At 50.2% G+C, this 18,358-nt stretch overlaps 1 protein-coding gene across 1 annotated transcript; it reads left to right on the top strand.

Moving 5' to 3' along the window:
- The first annotated feature begins 11,596 nt into the window (after nucleotides 1-11,596).
- LOC143962205 (zona pellucida sperm-binding protein 3-like) lies at nucleotides 11,597-18,085 on the top strand. The gene is made up of 8 exons (XM_077471540.1): nucleotides 11,597-12,065; nucleotides 15,147-15,259; nucleotides 15,725-15,828; nucleotides 15,902-16,079; nucleotides 16,173-16,293; nucleotides 16,368-16,459; nucleotides 17,253-17,395; nucleotides 17,859-18,085. Exons 1-8 carry the CDS (start codon nucleotides 11,598-11,600, stop codon nucleotides 18,083-18,085), a joined length of 1,446 nt encoding a protein of 481 aa, XP_077327666.1. The 5' UTR covers nucleotide 11,597.
- The last annotated feature ends 273 nt before the right edge of the window (nucleotides 18,086-18,358 follow it).

Below are 18,358 nucleotides of genomic sequence, written 5' to 3'. Positions count from 1 at the left end.
TGCCCATCAAATGCAGCTTTACTGTGCCGTGAATGCAGCCTCACTGTGCTCATCAAATGCAGTCTCACTGTGCCAATGAATGCAGCCTCACTGTGCCCATGAATGCATCCCCTCCTGTGCCTCATGTCCCAGTCTGCAGTCCCTGTCTGTGGGAAGGTGTGTTGTTGATGCTCGGTACGGTACCTTGCATGCCAGCAGGATATCCATGAGGGGCAGCAGCAGGCAGGGTCTGTTCTCATTTTGGATGGGGACGGTGCTCCTTCCAGAGGATGTTTGCTGTGAGATGGAATGGTCCCTGGCCACCTGCACCCTCAGCCGTCCTCATTTTCTGGCCCCAGTCAGCCTGTCCTCTGGTCCTGGGGAAGTGGAGAGCACTGGGTGGGAGCTGGAGAGAAGGGGGAGCAGAGAGTACTGGCGGGGTTGGAGAACACATGGGTGGGGGCAAAGAGCAGGGGGTAGTGGAGATCACAAGGGTGGGGAGCGGAGAGCGCTGGGGGGAACTTGAGAGTACTGGGGGGGCAAAAAGAACAGGGGTGGAGAGCATGGTAGGCTGAGAGCACTGAGGGGGCTAAGAGTGTGGGGTGGCGAAGAGCACTGGGGGGCAGAAAAACAGGGGTGGAGAGCACGGGGGCTGGAGAGTACTGGGGGGGTACAAAGAGTAGGGGAGAGTGGAGAGCAATGGGGGGGGGAGCTTGAGAGCACCTGTGGGGGCCAGAAAAAGCAGGGGGAAAAGCACGGGGACTTGAGAGCATTTTGGGAGGTGGAGAGCATTGGCAGGGTTGGAGAGCACATGGGTGGTAGCAAAATGCAGGGGGGAGTGGAGAGTACAGGGGTGGAGAATGGAGAGTGCTGGGGGATCCAAAAAGAACAGGAGTGGAGAGCATGAGGGTAGAGAGCACTGGGGGGGGGGGGGGGCTGGAGAGCAATGGGTGGAGCTTGAGAGCACCAGGAGGCCAGAAAGAACAGGGGTGGTGAGAATGGAGGGTTGGAGAGCACTGGGGTGGGGGCTGGAGAGTGATGGGGAGAGCTGGAAAGCAGTGGTGGGTGAGAAAGAACAGGGGGGAGAGCACTGGGGGGAGTGGAGAGCACTGGGGGGGAGAACAGGGGGGGGAGCACTGGGGGGGAGAGCACTGGGGGGGATTGGAGAGCACTGTGGGGGGGAAGAACAGAGAGGAGAGCACAGGGGGAAGCGAAGAGCACTGGGCGGAGAACAGGGGGGAGAGTGCTGGGGAGAGTGGAGAGCACTAGGGGGGGAGAAGAGCACTGCAGGGGAGGGGGGAGCACTGGAGGGGAGAGCACGGGGGTGAAGAGCACTGGGGGTGAATAGCACTGGGGGGGAGAGCGGGGGGGGGTGAAGAGCGCGGGGGGAGAGCACTGGGGGGTGAATAGCACTGGGGGGGAGAGCGGGGGGGGTGAAGAGCGCGGGGGGAGAGCACTGGGGGGGGAGCAGGGGAGTGAAGAGCACTAGGGGTGAAGAGCACGGGGGTGAGAGGGGGGTTGAAGAGCACTGGGGGGGAGAGCACTGGGGGGAGAGCAGGGGGGTGAAGAGCACTGGAGGGGGGAGAGCAGGGGGGTGAAGAGCAGTGGGGTGGTGGCTAGAGAAGGATGGGGAGAACTGGAGAGCAGGTTGGGGGGGCAGAAAGAACAGGGGTGGAGAGAACTGTGGGGGGGGGGGGCGCTGGAGAGTGTAGTGGGGGAGGAGAGCACGGGGGGCAGGGAGCACGAGGTGAACTGGGGGGGGGGGGGCAGTAAAAGAAGTTGGATAGGAGGATCAGCAGGGGCGCTGCATATAGAGGAAATGATCTTTCTATATTCCTTCATGCAGCCGCTGATTGCCTGATTCTCCTCTCCCACCTCCTCTCCCACCTGCAAGCATTCAGCCACTGCATGGAGATACCGGGATACCGGGAGATTTCCCGGTAGGCTGCCTGCCCTGGGGCCACTTTTAGCTGCGGCTGCACCCCCTGCTCTCTACTGCGCATCACAGCGCTGGAAGTGGCTCTGTGTTCGGCGGCCGCTCTGTAACATGGCCCCACCCCCCCAGACCAGCTCGTGTGATAGTAGATAGAATGAACGTTCCACCTATCACATGAGCCGATCTGAGGGGGTGGGGCCATGTTACAGAGCGGCCGCCGAACACAGAGCCACTGCCAGCCAGCGCTGTGATCAAGAGGCTTAGATGCTGCCCGTACAGCCCGCCGTGTGTGCCTGGATAGGAGCAGGGCTGGACTGGGACAGAAATTCGGCCCTGGACTTCATCCAGACCGGCACACTTACATTTTGAGTGTCCCATCAGCACCCCCTTACATCAGAGTGTGCCATCACCAGCCCCCTTATATCATAGTGTTCCATCAGCAACCCCCTTACATCAGAGTGTCCCATCACCAGCCCCCTTACATCAGAGTGTCCCATCAGCAGCCCCCTTACATCAGAGTGTCCCATCAGCACCCCCTTACATCAGAGTGTCCCATCAGCACCCCCTTACATCAGAGTGTCCCATCAGCAGCCCCCTTACATCAGAGTGTCCCATCAGCAGCCCCTTACATCAGAGTGTCCCATCAGCATCCCCTTAGATCAGAGTGTCACATCAGCAGCCCCCTTACATCAGAGTGTCCCATCAGCACCCCCTTACATCAGAGTATCCCATTACCAGCCCCCTTACATCAGAGTGTCCCATCAGCAGCCCCCTTACATCAGAGTGTCCCATCACCAGCCCCTTACATCAGAGTGTCCCATGAGCACCCCCTTACATCAGAGTGTCCCATCAGCACCCCCTTACATCAGAGTGTCCCATTACCAGCCCCCTTACATCAGAGTGTCCCATCAGCAGCCCCCTTACATCAGAGTGTCCCATCAGCAGCCCCTTACATCAGAGTGTCCCATGAGCAGCCCCTATACATCAGAGTGTCCCATCAGCAGCCCCCTTACATCAGAGTGTACCATCAGCAGCCCCTTACATCAGAGTGTCCCATGAGCAGCCCCTTACATCAGAGTGTCCCATTACCAGCCCCCTTACATCAGAGTGTCCCATCAGCAGCCCCCTTACATCAGAGTGTCCCATCAGCAGCCCCTTACATCAGAGTGTCCCATGAGCAGCCCCTATACATCAGAGTGTTCCATCAGCAGCCCCCTTACATCAGAGTGTCCCATGAGCACCCCCTTACATCAGAGTGTCCCATGAGCAGCCCCCTTACATCAGAGTGTCCCATCAGCACCCCCTTACATCAGAGTGTGCCATCACCAGCCCCCTTATATCATAGTGTTCCATCAGCAACCCCCTTACATCAGAGTGTCCCATCAGCAGCCCCCTTACATCAGAGTGTCCCATCACCAGCCCCCTTACATCAGAGTGTCCCATCAGCAGCCCCCTTACATCAGAGTGTCCCATGAGCACCCCCTTACATCAGAGTGTCACATCAGCAGCCCCCTTACATCAGAGTGTCCCATCAGCAGCCCCCTTACATCAGAGTGTCCCATCAGCAGCCCCCTTACATCAGAGTGTCCCATCAGCAGCCCCTTACATCAGAGTGTCCCATCACCAGCCCCCTTATATCATAGTGTCCCATCAGCACCCCCTTACATCAGAGTGTCCCATCAGCACCCCCTTACATCAGAGTGTCCCATCACCAGCCCCCTTATATCATAGTGTCCCATCAGCACCCCCTTACATCAGAGTGTCCCATCACCAGCCCCCTTACATCAGAGTGTCCCATCACCAGCCCCTTACATCAGAGTGTCCCATCAGCACCCCCTTACATCAGAGTGTCCCATCAGCACCCCCCTTACATCAGAGTGTCCCATCAGCACCCCTTACATCAGAGTGTCCCATCAGCACCCCCTTACATCAGAGTGTCCCATCAGCAGCCCCCTTACATCAGAGTGGCCCACTGAGCCATCGGCCCACCGGTAGTCCCGATGGCCAGTACATGCCTGACTCAGAGCAAACTCAGTCAAAATCATTGTATAGTTACAACAACATACACAAAATAACAGAAAATATTTATACACACGATGAAGTTGATGTTGAGAACAAATGATTTTAAAAGCAAAGTGTTAGAACATCATGAGGACTGATACTGGCACATTCCCAAAGTATGTGCATAGTCTCGAATGAACGTCAATGGCAAAAAAAAAAAAAAAAAGCCAGAGAGTCTAATAGGCTTCAAAACAGGGTGGATTGGGGACGCAGAGCATTGAGCCTGAAGCCCACCCAGTTGTGTTGCAACAGCGAATTAAATTTCGCTGTTGCAACACTGATCTTCCTCCTGGCCAATCGGGAGAGGACCCCAGAGCAGCTTTCCCGGAGCCTGCCACGCTCTCACCTCCTGCATCCAAGGTAAGGGCAGCGAGTGGTGGTGGGGGAGTGTGTCAGTACCACAGGGAGGGGAGGTAGTGCCACTCCACCGGCAGCCCAGGGGGGAAGGTTGTTTGCCATCTCCCCCCAAAAAAAAACCACACCAGCCACCTAAACTGACCGGCCGGGCAAGGAGAGCATTCTTCAGAGAAGCAGCCAAGAGGTCCATGGTAACTCTGGAGGAGCTGCAGAGATCCACAGCTCAGGGGGGAGAATCTGTCCACAGGACAACTATTAGTCGTCTCTCCACAAATCTGCCCTTTATGGAAGAGTGGCAAGAAGAAAGACATAAGAAGTCCTGTTTGCAGTTTGTGAGAAGCCATGTGGGGGACACAGCAAACATGTGGAAGAAGGGGAACTTTTTGGCCTAAAAGCAAAACGCTATGTGTGGTGGAAAACTAACACTGCACATCACCCTGAACACACCATCCCCACCGTGAGACATGGTGGTGGCAGCATCATGTGGTGGGGATGGTTTTCTTCAGCAGGGACAGGGAAGCTGGTCAGAGTTGATGTAAAAATGGATGGAGACAAATACAGGACAATCTTAGAAGAAAACCTGTTAGAATCTGCAAAGAACTTGAGACCGGGGCGGAGGTTCCCCTTCCAGCAGGACAACGACCCGAAACATCCAGCCAGAGCTACAATGGAATCATTTAGCTCAAAGCATATTCATGTGTTAGAATGGCCCAGTCACAGTCCAGACCTAAATCCCATTGAGAATCTGTGGCAAGACTTGAAAATTGCTGTTCACAGACGCTCTCCATCCAATCTGACAGAACTTGAGATATTTTACAAAGAAGAAGAATGGGCAGAAATGTCCTCTCTAGATGTGCAAAGCTGGTAGAGACACCCCCAAAAAGACTTGCAGTTGTAATTGCAGCGAAAAGGGGTTCTACAAAAGTATTGACTTGTGTTGGTTTATTACAAAATACATCACAATTATCACAAAATAACAATAAAATACATTTAATTTTTTGGTTGTAACTTGGAAAAAAATGTGGAAAATTTCAAGGGGGTATGAATACTTTTTCAAGGCACTCTGTCCTTCTCAGTCTCCTCCTCTGCAGTGCACCAATCCTTCTCAGGCCCTTCTCATTCAGTGCACTCATCCTTCTTAGGCTCCTCCCCTTCAGTGCACCTATCCTTCTTAGGCTCCTCCCCTTCAGTGCACTCATCCTTCTTAGGCTCCTCCCCTTCAGTGCACCCATCCTTCTTAGGCTCCTCCCCTTCAGTGCACTCATCCTTCTTAGGCTCCTCCCCTTCAGTGCACCTATCCTTCGTAGGCTCCTCCCCTTCAGTGCACTCATCCTTCTTAGGCTCCTCCCCTTCAGTGCCCCTATCCTTCTTAGGCTCCTCCCCTTCAGTGCACCCATCCTTCCTATGCTCCTCACCTTCAGTTTATCTATCCTTCTTAAGCCCTTCCATTTTAGTGCCTTCATCCTTCTCATGTCCTTCCCCTTCAGTGAACCCAACCTTCTCAGTCCCCTCCTCTTATCTATTACATGGTTCCCAGCTATCTCTGTGGACTACAGAACACCGCCCCCATGTTATAAAGATGAGGAAAGGAGAAGGTGTTTTGTAGTCCTGTCCCCATGTGATAACGTGGCTCCTGTAAACATATAATACAGTCAGTGAGTGTTATCACCTTAGGACAGGATGTGTATCCCTGGCAGGATCACCAGGTGAGAATAAAGGAAAAACACCTAAAAAAGACAACAAATGCAGCCGCCCCTCTAAAGATGGGTGAGATGTACTATATGACAATTAAGAAACGCCTGTGCCTTATGGCTTTTGGCTTTCATTCTAAATAAATGGTATAGCATTAAACATAATGTGCATTGACATGCATTGTGCTGACACCTCTTGGTTCCCACCATTCCTCTGCTCTGCTGAGGGTCTGTACACTGGCTGTGCCCATTATGAGGAGTTCCCACCATCCATATGCTGAGTTCTTGGATCTGTACACCTGCTGTGCCCATTATGAGGGGTTCCCACCATCCATATGCTGAGTTCTTGGATCTGTACACCTGCTGTGCCCATTATGAGGGGTTCCCACCATCCATATGCTGAGTTCCCGGATCTGTACACTGGCTGTGCCCATTATGAGGAGTTCCCACCATCCATATGCTGAGTTCTTGGATCTGTACACCTGCTGTGCCCATTATGAGGAGTTCCCACCATCCATATGCTGAGTTCTTGGATCTGTACACCTGCTGTGCCCATTATGAGGGGTTCCCACCATCCATATGCTGAGTTCCCGGATCTGTACACTTGCTGTGCCCATTATGAGGAGTTCCCACCATCCATATGCTGAGTTCTTGGATCTGTACACCTGCTGTGCCCATTATGAGGGGTTCCCACCATCCATATGCTGAGTTCTTGGATCTGTACACCTGCTGTGCCCATTATGAGGAGTTCCCACCATCCATATGCTGAGTTCTGGGGTCTGTACACCCGCTGTGCCCATTATGAGGGGTTCCCACCATCCATATGCTGAGTTCTGGGGTCTGTACACCCGCTGTGCCCATTATGAGGGGTTCCCACCATCCATATGCTGAGTTCTTGGATCTGTACACCTGCTGTGCCCATTATGAGGGGTTCCCACCATCCATATGCTGAGTTCTTGGATCTGTACACCTGCTGTGCCCATTATGAGGGGTTCCCACCATCCATATGCTGAGTTCCCGGATCTGTACACTTGCTGTGCCCATTATGAGGAGTTCCCACCATCCATATGCTGAGTTCTGGGGTCTGTACACCTGCTGTGCCCATTATGAGGGGTTACCACCATCCATATGCTGAGTTCCCGGATCTGTACACTTGCTGTGCCCATTATGAGGAGTTCCCACCATCCATATGCTGAGTTCTGGGGTCTGTACACCTGCTGTGCCCATTATGAGGGGTTCCCACCATCCATATGCTGAGTTCCCGGATCTGTACACTTGCTGTGCCCATTATAAGGAGTTCCCACCATCCATATGCTGAGTTCTTGGATCTGTACACCTGCTGTGCCCATTATGAGGAGTTCCCACCATCCATATGCTGAGTTCTGGGGTCTGTACACCCGCTGTGCCCATTATGAGGGGTTCCCACCATCCATATGCTGAGTTCCCGGATCTGTACACTTGCTGTGCCCATTATGAGGAGTTCCCACCATCCATATGCTGAGTTCTGGGGTCTGTACACCCGCTGTGCCCATTATGAGGGGTTCCCACCATCCATATGCTGAGTTCTTGGATCTGTACACCTGCTGTGCCCATTATGAGGGGTTCCCACCATCCATATGCTGAGTTCTTGGATCTGTACACCTGCTGTGCCCATTATGAGGAGTTCCCACCATCCATATGCTGAGTTCTGGGGTCTGTACACCCGCTGTGCCCATTATGAGGGGTTCCCACCATCCATATGCTGAGTTCTGGGGTCTGTACACCCGCTGTGCCCATTATGAGGGGTTCCCACCATCCATATGCTGAGTTCTTGGATCTGTACACCTGCTGTGCCCATTATGAGGGGTTCCCACCATCCATATGCTGAGTTCTTGGATCTGTACACCTGCTGTGCCCATTATGAGGGGTTCCCACCATCCATATGCTGAGTTCCCGGATCTGTACACTTGCTGTGCCCATTATGAGGAGTTCCCACCATCCATATGCTGAGTTCTGGGGTCTGTACACCTGCTGTGCCCATTATGAGGGGTTACCACCATCCATATGCTGAGTTCCCGGATCTGTACACTTGCTGTGCCCATTATGAGGAGTTCCCACCATCCATATGCTGAGTTCTGGGGTCTGTACACCCGCTGTGCCCATTATGAGGGGTTCCCACCATCCATGTGCTGAGTTCCCGGATCTGTACACTTGCTGTGCCCATTATGATGAGTTCCCACCATCCATATGCTGAGTTCCCAGGTCTGTACACCTGCTGTGCCCATTATGAGGAGTTCCCACCATCCATATGCTGAGTTCCCAGGTCTGTACACCTGCTGTGCCCATTATGAGGAGTTCCCACCATCCATATGCTGAGTTCTTGGGTCTGTAAACTTGCTGTGTCCATTATGCTGAGTTCTTGGGTCAGTACACCTGCTGTGCCCATTATGAGGAGTTCCCACCATCCATATGCTGAGTTCTTGGGTCTATACACTTGCTGTGTCCATTATGAGGTGTAGCACCCTGGAGTTTAGGCAGGGTTGCTCCTAAATTTACCTGCCAAGAGTATCTACCTTGGCTAATTGTTAGGGATCATTTGATTTCTCCCTAAGTCTGGCACTGCTGAACTTTCTCTTCTGCTGCTGGGTGGCCGGGTACCTGGTGGCATTAGATACGAGAAGGGCAATGTAAGGTCAGGTTATGGGTATATGGGGTATCTCAGCCAATAGGTAGGGGTTTTCTTTGATCCCTTGGCCTGCTGGGAGAACCTATATATTCGGGTGGAGTCCGGTGATCTATGTTCTGTGCCACCTGGACGGCTATCTGGGTGGACGTGTGTTGTATTGCCTGGGCTGCATGGCTGGAGTTTGGGTCTATCCTGGGCACATCTGGTGCTAGGCTGTCTGAGGACCTATCTAGAAGTGAGAGAGCAGCATAGAGTTGGGATTGTGGATTGTGTTGCAGTCCAACCAGAAGTGACGGTTGTGCCAACCGGAGAACCTGTCATGATCAGAGGTAGAGGGGAAGCTGTCACCACTAAGGGACCAACCACCTTATCACCAGGGACCACAATGAGTAACTGAAGCAAGTACCGGAGCAGTATTCTCACCAACCGGGGACGGTGAAGAATCTGGAAACTTCATTGGGTATCAAGCCAGGGAACCAACCAGTGAAGGTGACATTTGCAGAGCAGCCTTGTGTGTCAAGCCAGGGACCGAGCAGGCCAGCGGGGGTGAAGCTTGAGAAGTGACTTGAGTGCCAAGCCAGGGACCCAGCAGAGAAGCGGGGGGTGAGGCTTGAGGAAGATACCACCGTGAAGATTGGAGGAGCTCAAGGGATTCAGTGGCAGTGAATCATCTAGTCTACTGAGAGAAACCGGGAGCTCAGTGGGCTGAAGAATGACAAGAAAAGAAGGGGGCTGGGACTTTAAATGAGGTGGGCAGGTGGGGCCAAATGATCAGTCACCATTGTAAAAAATAATTTTATTGGTGAAAAAAATAAATGATGATATGATAACAGTCCAATTGTAGGATAACAGTCACATAATGTATACACAATGATAGATACATAGCGAACAAGGTAACAGCCCATGTGTGACGCAGGGCAATGATCCTTAGTAGATGATAAAACCATTCTAAAATGCACATAGTCACACATGCACACAAGTGCACATAGGCAACTGCTGGATAAAGCCATATTGGTATAAAAGACCTTATTAGAAAAATGGTTATTATGGTGCATATTGTGAGCCCGACGCGTTTCGTCTTCAGGGGCAATTTGCCCCAAAATCTACAAAAAAATGATATATATATACATATATATATATATATATATATATATATATATATATATATATGGATCAATCAATGGAGTACAGTGGGCATTATTAAAAGGGAGGGTATACATGTGGGGGAAGAGAGAGCATCACTCATCCCCCAATGCATACTCACATGCCAATGGAGTGTAAACCACAAGGGGTCAGTAGCTGCAGCCCACCAAATAGGTCAAGTCCGGGAGCTGAGGGAAGATCTCAATGAGGGAAGGCCAGGCACACAGAGAGATCCCCATGAAATGTTCTGGTGATAATCCGCACCGGTGATGTTTAGTGATATGGATTATACAATTAATAGGAACGTACTATAAAATGTGTATGAAGTATAACTAGAGAGTTACTAGAACCCAGAATCACAAATATTAAAGACGAGCGCCGGTGTTGTGGAATGTCTAAAGACTAAAATCAAGAAAAGGAAAGACAAAGAATGAAAAGAAAAGAAAGAAAAGGAAATGGAAGCCACATCCATGGTGAAAAAAAAAAGAGAAAAACAGATTGTAGTAATTTGCCCAGATAGAAAACACAACGCTGGCGCCGGATCGCCCAGCGGACATCACGTGCGTGGCGTGGGGGGCATGACGCCGACGCACGGAGGGCAAACCCACCTGATCTCCCCCCGCATCCACCGAAGCGGACGTAGGGTAAGGGGGGGGGGGGCCCTGACATGCCCTTGCAGCTCCCGGGTAATTGACAGCCAGGACAGCCAATCAGCCCCAGACCCCACCAGGATACACAGAAACTGCACCACAAGGACTAAATACCAATAATGATTAATGAAAAACCATAAAAGAAATATATAATAATATATCCCCCATAAAGGGGCAGGCAATTCGGGGCAAATGCCTTATAGATCAACGTCTATGATGATAGACTTCCTGATGGCCCCACAACACACCTCCATCCCTATTAAAGAAGAACTATAAGAAGCGATTGTAGTGGAAGTGAACTGTTACGCTTTGTGTTAGGAACTGTTAAAGACCGTTGCCATAGGAGACAGCATTCTCACACATGCAGATGTGGCGTCTCGCTGGATGACTTTCCCTGCATGGCTGTCCTCCTGTTGAAGTCTTGGAGTCTGCCAATGAATCTTGCAACTACTTAAGGGTGTCCTGGACCTAACCCTCTCTCCCAAAGTTCTGTTAAGAGAAATAAAATGTATTTTGCATTCAAGAAGTGTCTGGCGCCCAATGAATCTAACTGCTTTGCACCCACCATGCCTCACAACACACCATATACAGAAGGATGTCGGCTATCTCTGGTCCTGGAGGTTCTCTTTAGACCGAAGGAGGCCTGTGACCTTGCTACAGAGGAGTTTCCACCATTCCTGTGCTGAGTTTCCAGGTCTGTACATCTGCTGTGCCCATTATGAGGGGTTCCCACCATGCCTGTGCTATTGAACCCTACAATAAATCTCTCCTGTTGGTGTGAGTGACATTAGTATTATGGTGTAGTATCAGTTGTATGTGATCCAATCATTGTGTATCCTTGTGAGATTGCTCTCCTCCATGCAGCTTGTGTAGCACACTCCATATGGACCTGTCTCTCCCATCTGATTCCAGCATAAGGATGAATCTAGTCATCTTCTCTGGTGGATCTCCAGGGGGATGAGGTGACCTCCATTAGTGATTCCATCCCCCATCCATCATGTATAGTCCCAGCCATTGGGTGTGGTGATGATTGGCCCCAGCTGGGGGTATCAGTGGTTGATGGGAGGGGTATAAAGGACAGCTCTCTCTCCCTCATTCATTGTGTTGTCTTTCTTATGGGCAGGATGGGATTTCTGGTGAAGGGTTGTTGGGTGCTGCTCCTGGCTGTGGCCTATTGGTCAGGGTTTGGCTGTGATGGAGTCTTGGTGAGACATGGCCGCCAGTCAGATTGGTGGAGAAGCAACCAGCGGGCTCTACCTGGCCAGGGCTCTTCTAGATGGGGCTCAAGAGATTGGAATGCTAATCGCCCTGTTGTGGGTGTTGGGGCTCCTAGGGGTTCACTTGCTGGACGTGTTGGTGGGGTTCCACGAGATCTGCCTCAGCCTGGGAGCTCCCCTATCAGCATCCAGTGTGGAGAGGACAACATGGTGGTCAATGTCCAGAGGGATTTCTATGGAATTGGGAAGCTGGTCCAACCTTCTGACCTGAGCCTGGGGCCCCAAGGCTGCAAACCCAACCCCCAGAGTACAGACACCACTGTCACCTTCCAGATCAACCTCCAGGACTGCGGCAACATGGTGCAGGTAATCTTCAATTGTTCCCTCTGTGTCCATGTATTCTAGTCAATGTCCCCCATCTTCCAGTAGTTGTGTATGGATCCTTCTCTGCTTTTTTTTTTTTTTTTTTTTTTTTTTTTTTTTTTCCCTCTCACCTGGAGTCAGCTAGTTCCTAATGACCTTGTAGATGATGATTCATTGAAAAGGACTAATACACACAATTCTAATAATTCTGCAGCCTATCCACTCTTAGGCCTCTTTCACACTAACGTCCCGTTCAGGCCCGCCTGTCAGTTTTTCAGGCGGTCCTGAATGGGTGCTCCATAGAGCTCTATGGAGCGTCGGATGTCAGCGGTGACATCTCCGCTGACATGCGACCCGCTCCGATCCGAAAGTGTGACGGAGGAAAAAGCTATTTTTCCATCCGTCATCGGATCGGGTGACGACGGGCACTGCGGTCCGTCGTCATCCGATCTCCCATAGGGGAGAGCGGCGCTGTGACAGGTCCGTCCCTGCGCAGTGTGCAGAGACAGACCTGTCATCTCCCTGCTCAGCGGGGATCGGCGGAGTGATCCCCGCTGAGCAAACGGATATCCACGGGGCGGATCAGAACTGATCCGCCCCGTGTGAAAGGACCCTTAAGTGTTTTTTTTTTTTTCCCTTCACTTCCCCACCAGCCAGAGTAGACTTCAAATCTCTGCACCACTGCCACCACCCACACAAAGGACAGGCAGTTTGCATATCTGGGACTGCTGCTCAGTGACAGGACACCATGTTACAACCCTGTCAGTACATCCCCCCCCCCTCCCCATAGTTTGCTTTGTTGCCCAGATCTGTGGCAATACCCCTGTTCAACAGTACTGTTTGGTAGGGATCTGGAATGCGGGTGTAGCGGCGGGCTCCTGAAGAGCCTGCGATATGTTTTTTTTTTTTTTTTTTTCAAAGTTAAAACTTTACCCAAGCTACAGTTTGGTTTGGGTCTATTTGCCTAAATTTGACTTCTGTGTCAGTCTGACTGGGCTATGAGATGTTCAGCCTGGCCAAAGGGGGGCACTGTCTCTGGTTGCAGGTGTGGAACTATGGTCTGGTCAGGTGCTTAAATTACTTTTCTTTCGGAGCCAGGTCAGTGGGAATGGGCCTCTCGCTGTGCCCTCTGGGAGAGGGTATTTAAGATGCAGATGTCATGTGGTTCAGGGTTCCAGTCCAGTATGATGTACTGACTACTTGGTCCTGTTCCTCCTGACCAGCCCCCAAGAAGGCTATGGCCTGGGGTGCGGATCCACGTGGCTTCAATGCCTTGGGGCTAGCTAGCCCAAGGCAGGGAAACTAAAGGAGGAATCTGAGGTGGATGGGTGCCGTCTCTGGTTCGGGAGAAACACATTGTACTTCAAGCCTTCCAGGGGAGGACTCTTTAGAAGAACACCATGTGCGAATTTGGTTTTCTTAACAAGAGCCTGGAAGGTCTGAAGTAACCGAGAAAATCCGGTCTTGTGGATATCACCAAGCAGGCTGAGAGATCCAGATATCCTACAAGTGTTCTACAGCTTAATTTTCCTACATGTTCTGCAACAACGTCAGTGCCAAAGACTTTGTTCCTGAATAAGCACCTTGTTGGCTGCTCGGCCTTGTGAGAGGGACTGTCCAACCTGAGGGATCATCCAGCTGCGAATGGCTATTCTCTGGATGCAGTCAAAGTAAGCAAGTTCCTTAACGTTTATAGACTTTGACATTGAGAGAACCTGAACTTCCTTCACAACCCTCTGATCCCAAGTTGAAAGACTGTTCAATGGTTTGAGTTTTTGCAAATAAAATCCATTCAAGTGGATCTATTCTCAGTCTCGAGTCACTGGGCCACCTACCACGGGACATCCCGTAGACGTGAAACAAGAACGAAAGGTAACGGTAAGCCCAAAAATAACCAGCAGCTTCTTCGGGGGTTAGTGCTACACGGGGTACAGATGGAGAGCCACCAGGAGTGTCTGGTGGGAGAGGACTCTCCAGACCATTAGTAGCGATGATTGTATGCGTAGCTGGACAGGTATTGGGAACTTTCTGTGGTGGGGTTACTTTAAGTAGGTGCCAGCAGAATGAAGACTTGCCTTTTGTAGACTGAGTCTTGGATGACCAATCACCAGGTCAACAAAGCTTTGTCATATTTTTATTCAGGTTTACTTTTGTGGAGACTGTTGTTGGGTGTGATATCAGAAGCCTCGGAGTTGTCACTCCTCCCCTGACGGCTACATGGGTTTTATATAGGTGGAGGAGCTGGGCCAGCACAAACTGTACACTCCAGAAGGGGAGAGGGCTATACTAGGTTGACTTCTGGAATGTGAATTTACCTAGCAAGTCAATTCCCCATGGAAAGGGAAAATCCTGCATGTAAACGTTTTGATTCACTTTGAAGTGTTTAACCCTAAATTATCACCTGAAATGCCTGGTTCTGCCCTCCCCCCTGTAAACTGAACACTGTTTATTATGGCTGCTGAGCCATGACCCGCCTCTCTACTCTGTCCACTCCATGATCCTCCCCGTCTACTACTAAAATAGTATGTCCCTACAATCTACTCAGAAAATAACATGTGCCCACTGGTATGTCCTATACAGAAAAAAAAAAATTCTACCTCTAATTGGATGGACTTGCATGTCTCCTCTGGTCTCTCCCCCTGGCTGACGTCAGCGGGAGTTCTCAGCCCTGCCTGTTTTTTTTTTTTTTTTTTTTTTTTTTGTGCCTCAAGGACTGGTAATGCTGCAGTGGACAGTGAGTGGTCAAACTGCTATAAGTGGTTGAGAGCCTCCACAGTGGAAGCACATGCATAATGGAAGGACCCCCCTCAAATTCATAGGGGAGCACTGGACACCCAGCATATAGAAAATGTGCGCAAACTAAACCCTGATTTGTAATGCAGACTGTCAGATGGAATAGGTTGTTTGCAAGCTGGTTAAGCTGGTCATTTTCTTTTTAGTTTTGTTTGCAAGGTAAATGAGGTGCTTTTGGGCCTGGCCTTCAACACCAGGGCCAGGCAATGGTGGACTTGGGGTCTGATCTAAAAAAAAGACTAAACAATGTCAGCTTTCCATGTTTGTAAGTCTGTCTCCTTCTCTGCACAGATGACTCAAGACTGGCTAATCTACACCACCAACCTGGCCTACAGCCCAACCTCCTCCATTCCAATCATCAGAACCAACTCAGCTGTGGTCCCCATAATGTGCTTCTACTACCGGTGAGTCAACACTACTGGATCGGCTTGCAGTAGGGGGCCATGCGATGTTCAGCATCTGGTCAATGTTTGGCCAGAGTGGGCAGAAAAACACAAATAAGGGTTTAACCTTCATCTGTCCTTGTCAAGAGATTTTCATGTACAGTATTACCTTTCCTGGTTAGGGGTGTGTTGCCTAACAAGGTTCTAAAGAGAATATGGGGACAGATATAGTAGCTGCTCCTGGTTGCTTAAATATTCAGGGATCATGTCCAATTAATGGCTTTACTATCCGACTTCATTTGGTCACTGTCCCAGAGGAATGGAACCAACCAGACAGCCGTCCTTTAGTAACTTGCTGGACAGTGTAATTGTAACCAGGATTTGACCCTGTACTCCAAGTCGGTAATGGACAGGATAAGAGTAATATGAATTTGTGACATTAAATTACATTTGACTCATTACTGACCTTAATTCTGTTCTCTGTAGGCACGGTAATGTGAGCAGCCAGGCCATTAAGCCAACGTGGGTTCCGTTCAGCACCACTGTGTCTTTAGAAGAAAGGTTGTCCTTCTCTTTGGTCCTGATGACTGGTGAGGAAGATGGGTGATCGGGAGGGAGGGGTTATTGTTGGGCCTCTTACTAATCCCCTTTCCTTATGTATAGAGGATTGGAGTGGGCCCAGAAGTTCTCCCATCTATCAGTTGGGGGATATTCTCTACATACAGGCCTCTGTGGATACTCACAACCAAATTGCTATGATCTTGTATGTGGACCGCTGTGTGGCCACCATATCTCCTGATGCCACCTCTTCTCCAAGTTATGACATCATTGCAGACAATGGGTATGTGTAGTGGGGTTTATTTTATTTATTTTGGGGGGGGGAGAGGGGTTGGGTTTCCATATGACACAAATTGTAAGTGACCATCTTCTGCAGGTGTCTGGTGGATGGAACACAAGCTGATGCCTCCTCGGCCTTCATCACTCCAAGGGTCCAGACAAACGCTCTACAGTTCACGGTGGATGCCTTCCGGTTCCTAGGAAATGATGTATCTCTGGTGAGGACTTTGAATTGGTTGCACAGATTGGTGCCTTATAGGAATGTTTAACCAGCTAAAACCTTCTATTCCAGATCTATTTGACCTGTTACCTGAGAGCCGCAGCTGCCACCCAGGTCCCAGATCCCATGAACAAGGCCTGTTCCTATAGTAAAGACGCAAACAGGTGAGACTATTTAAAATGCCAGTTGGGTTGCTGACTCCTAGAGGCATGATGGGGATTTGTAGTTTCACCACAGCTGGGGAGCCAAGGTTGCCTACCCCCTGGCCTTAAAGATCTCAGATGCCAGCATGATCAGAAATGTGGGTATGGTTCTCTGAATCTGCTGCTTGGACACCTTGGGGTCAGCTGTAAATTTCAGCCAAGAGATCAAACTGGCACTCACGTAGAACTATAGACTAATTTTATTTTGGATAGTGCCAGGGAGGATTATAAAAGACTTTTCTCACCGCTTGCAGAGGTTTTCCTTTAATTCCTGTCCCATAGCCAGACAGGAGGTGAGAGGAAATCCTGAAAATGAATGGAATTCCTGACACCCCCCAGCCCAAAAAATTGGTATTCTCTCACTTTGAATTATGGTAAACCAGACAAATGGTGTGAATTTTCCTAACGGGACATGGAAAGCATTACAATAAAGTAAATGTAATCTATCTCCAGTGTGCATCTGAAGGGATGACCCCTATGTAGGGTTGCCACATCATTCCTTTTAATCCTGGAAACACATTAATTCGTTTCTATGGCTGATTATCATGGTAATTAAACTCGCTTGGTGCCTTATCTGCATTAAATTGGCCTCAACCTGTGTAATGTGTCCTGGATTAAAGGGATGATGAGGTAGCCCTAAGTCCTCTTTCAAGGGAAATGTCTAACTACCTATCCAGTGTTGGCCTTTCACCGCACTTCCAGTGCATCTTCTGAAGACAGGTTGTCTTACATACTTTGGTTTGTTTTTCTCTAGCTGGTCTGCAGTTGAGGGCCCCAGCAGTATCTGCCAGTGTTGTGGGACACCGGGCACCTGCAGCAACCCTACTGGTTTGACAGCAGGAGGAAGGAGCCGGTTTGGAAGACCGAGAGCCTTTGGGAAAAGGGAAGCCTTGGATGGTGAGTCTTAATCATGCAGCTGCTGCATAAAATAATGGCGTGGCCATATCTGCATCTTGCATAACAGGTGGGTCAGGGGGAGGGGTCCTGACTGGTTGGGGTTGTTCAACCTGGCACTGATTCCCCCCCCCCCCCCCCCCCCTTGGGTGGCAATGAAGGGGGAAGGCTAGAACCTGGATGGCCTTCATAGTGCTGCTTCTATTCCCATAGAGCTTTCAGAACTAGAATCTGAAGGTAGATCTCCTGCATAGCCTTTTCTTAGCAATGCAAATCTTGAGGGTTCAAACCATCCTCTTCCCCCATAGTGTTCACTTTGTTAACATAACAATTTGTTTCCTGAGGGTCTACAATGGACACCACCTCTGCACACTTGAGTAGGAGTTGAGGTATCACCTGAAAGCCCTTAGTTGCATTGTATAGAGATGTGTATGTGCCTTCTGACCCTCCAATGTTTCTCCTGCAGAACCTAACATGGAAGAGGAACAGGCGGTGACCACCTTGGGTCCTCTGCTTGTGATTGGACCAGAACAAAATGACCTTGCAGCTGCAGTGATGAAGGAAGAGGCCGCCCCCGCAGAGCTCTGGTGGTTGGTGGCTGTCGGGTGTGTCAGTCTTCTTGTAGTCGCTGTGTGTACAGTGTTCATTGTGAAGTCTCTAAAAATGCCGCAATATATATTGTCTGAGAAATAAAAAAAATGATAATTTAATATGGTCTTTTGCTTATTTATAGACCGTTTTTATGGTATGATTTGGCCCTTTTCTAAGGGCTCTAACTATCTAGATCATGGGTCTCTTGGGGTAGGAGGCTGCCATATCCTTTGTCTCATGTGTTGTATGAAAGTCAGAGGTCCCTCCATCTTAATGGGGACAGAAGTTGTAGCTGGGTGTATAGGGCCACAGGATACTATATAGACTAATGGGGATCATGAGTCCTCACTTAGGCTTCCTACGTCCCTCTCAAAA

The sequence above is a fragment of the Lithobates pipiens genome, unplaced genomic scaffold (assembly GCF_037356315.1).
Source record: "Lithobates pipiens isolate NorthernLeopardFrog02 unplaced genomic scaffold, aLitPip1_a1.2 Scaffold_8, whole genome shotgun sequence".
Classification (NCBI taxonomy): Eukaryota; Metazoa; Chordata; class Amphibia; order Anura; family Ranidae; genus Lithobates; species Lithobates pipiens.
This window is presented reverse-complemented; position numbering and strand designations above follow the sequence as displayed.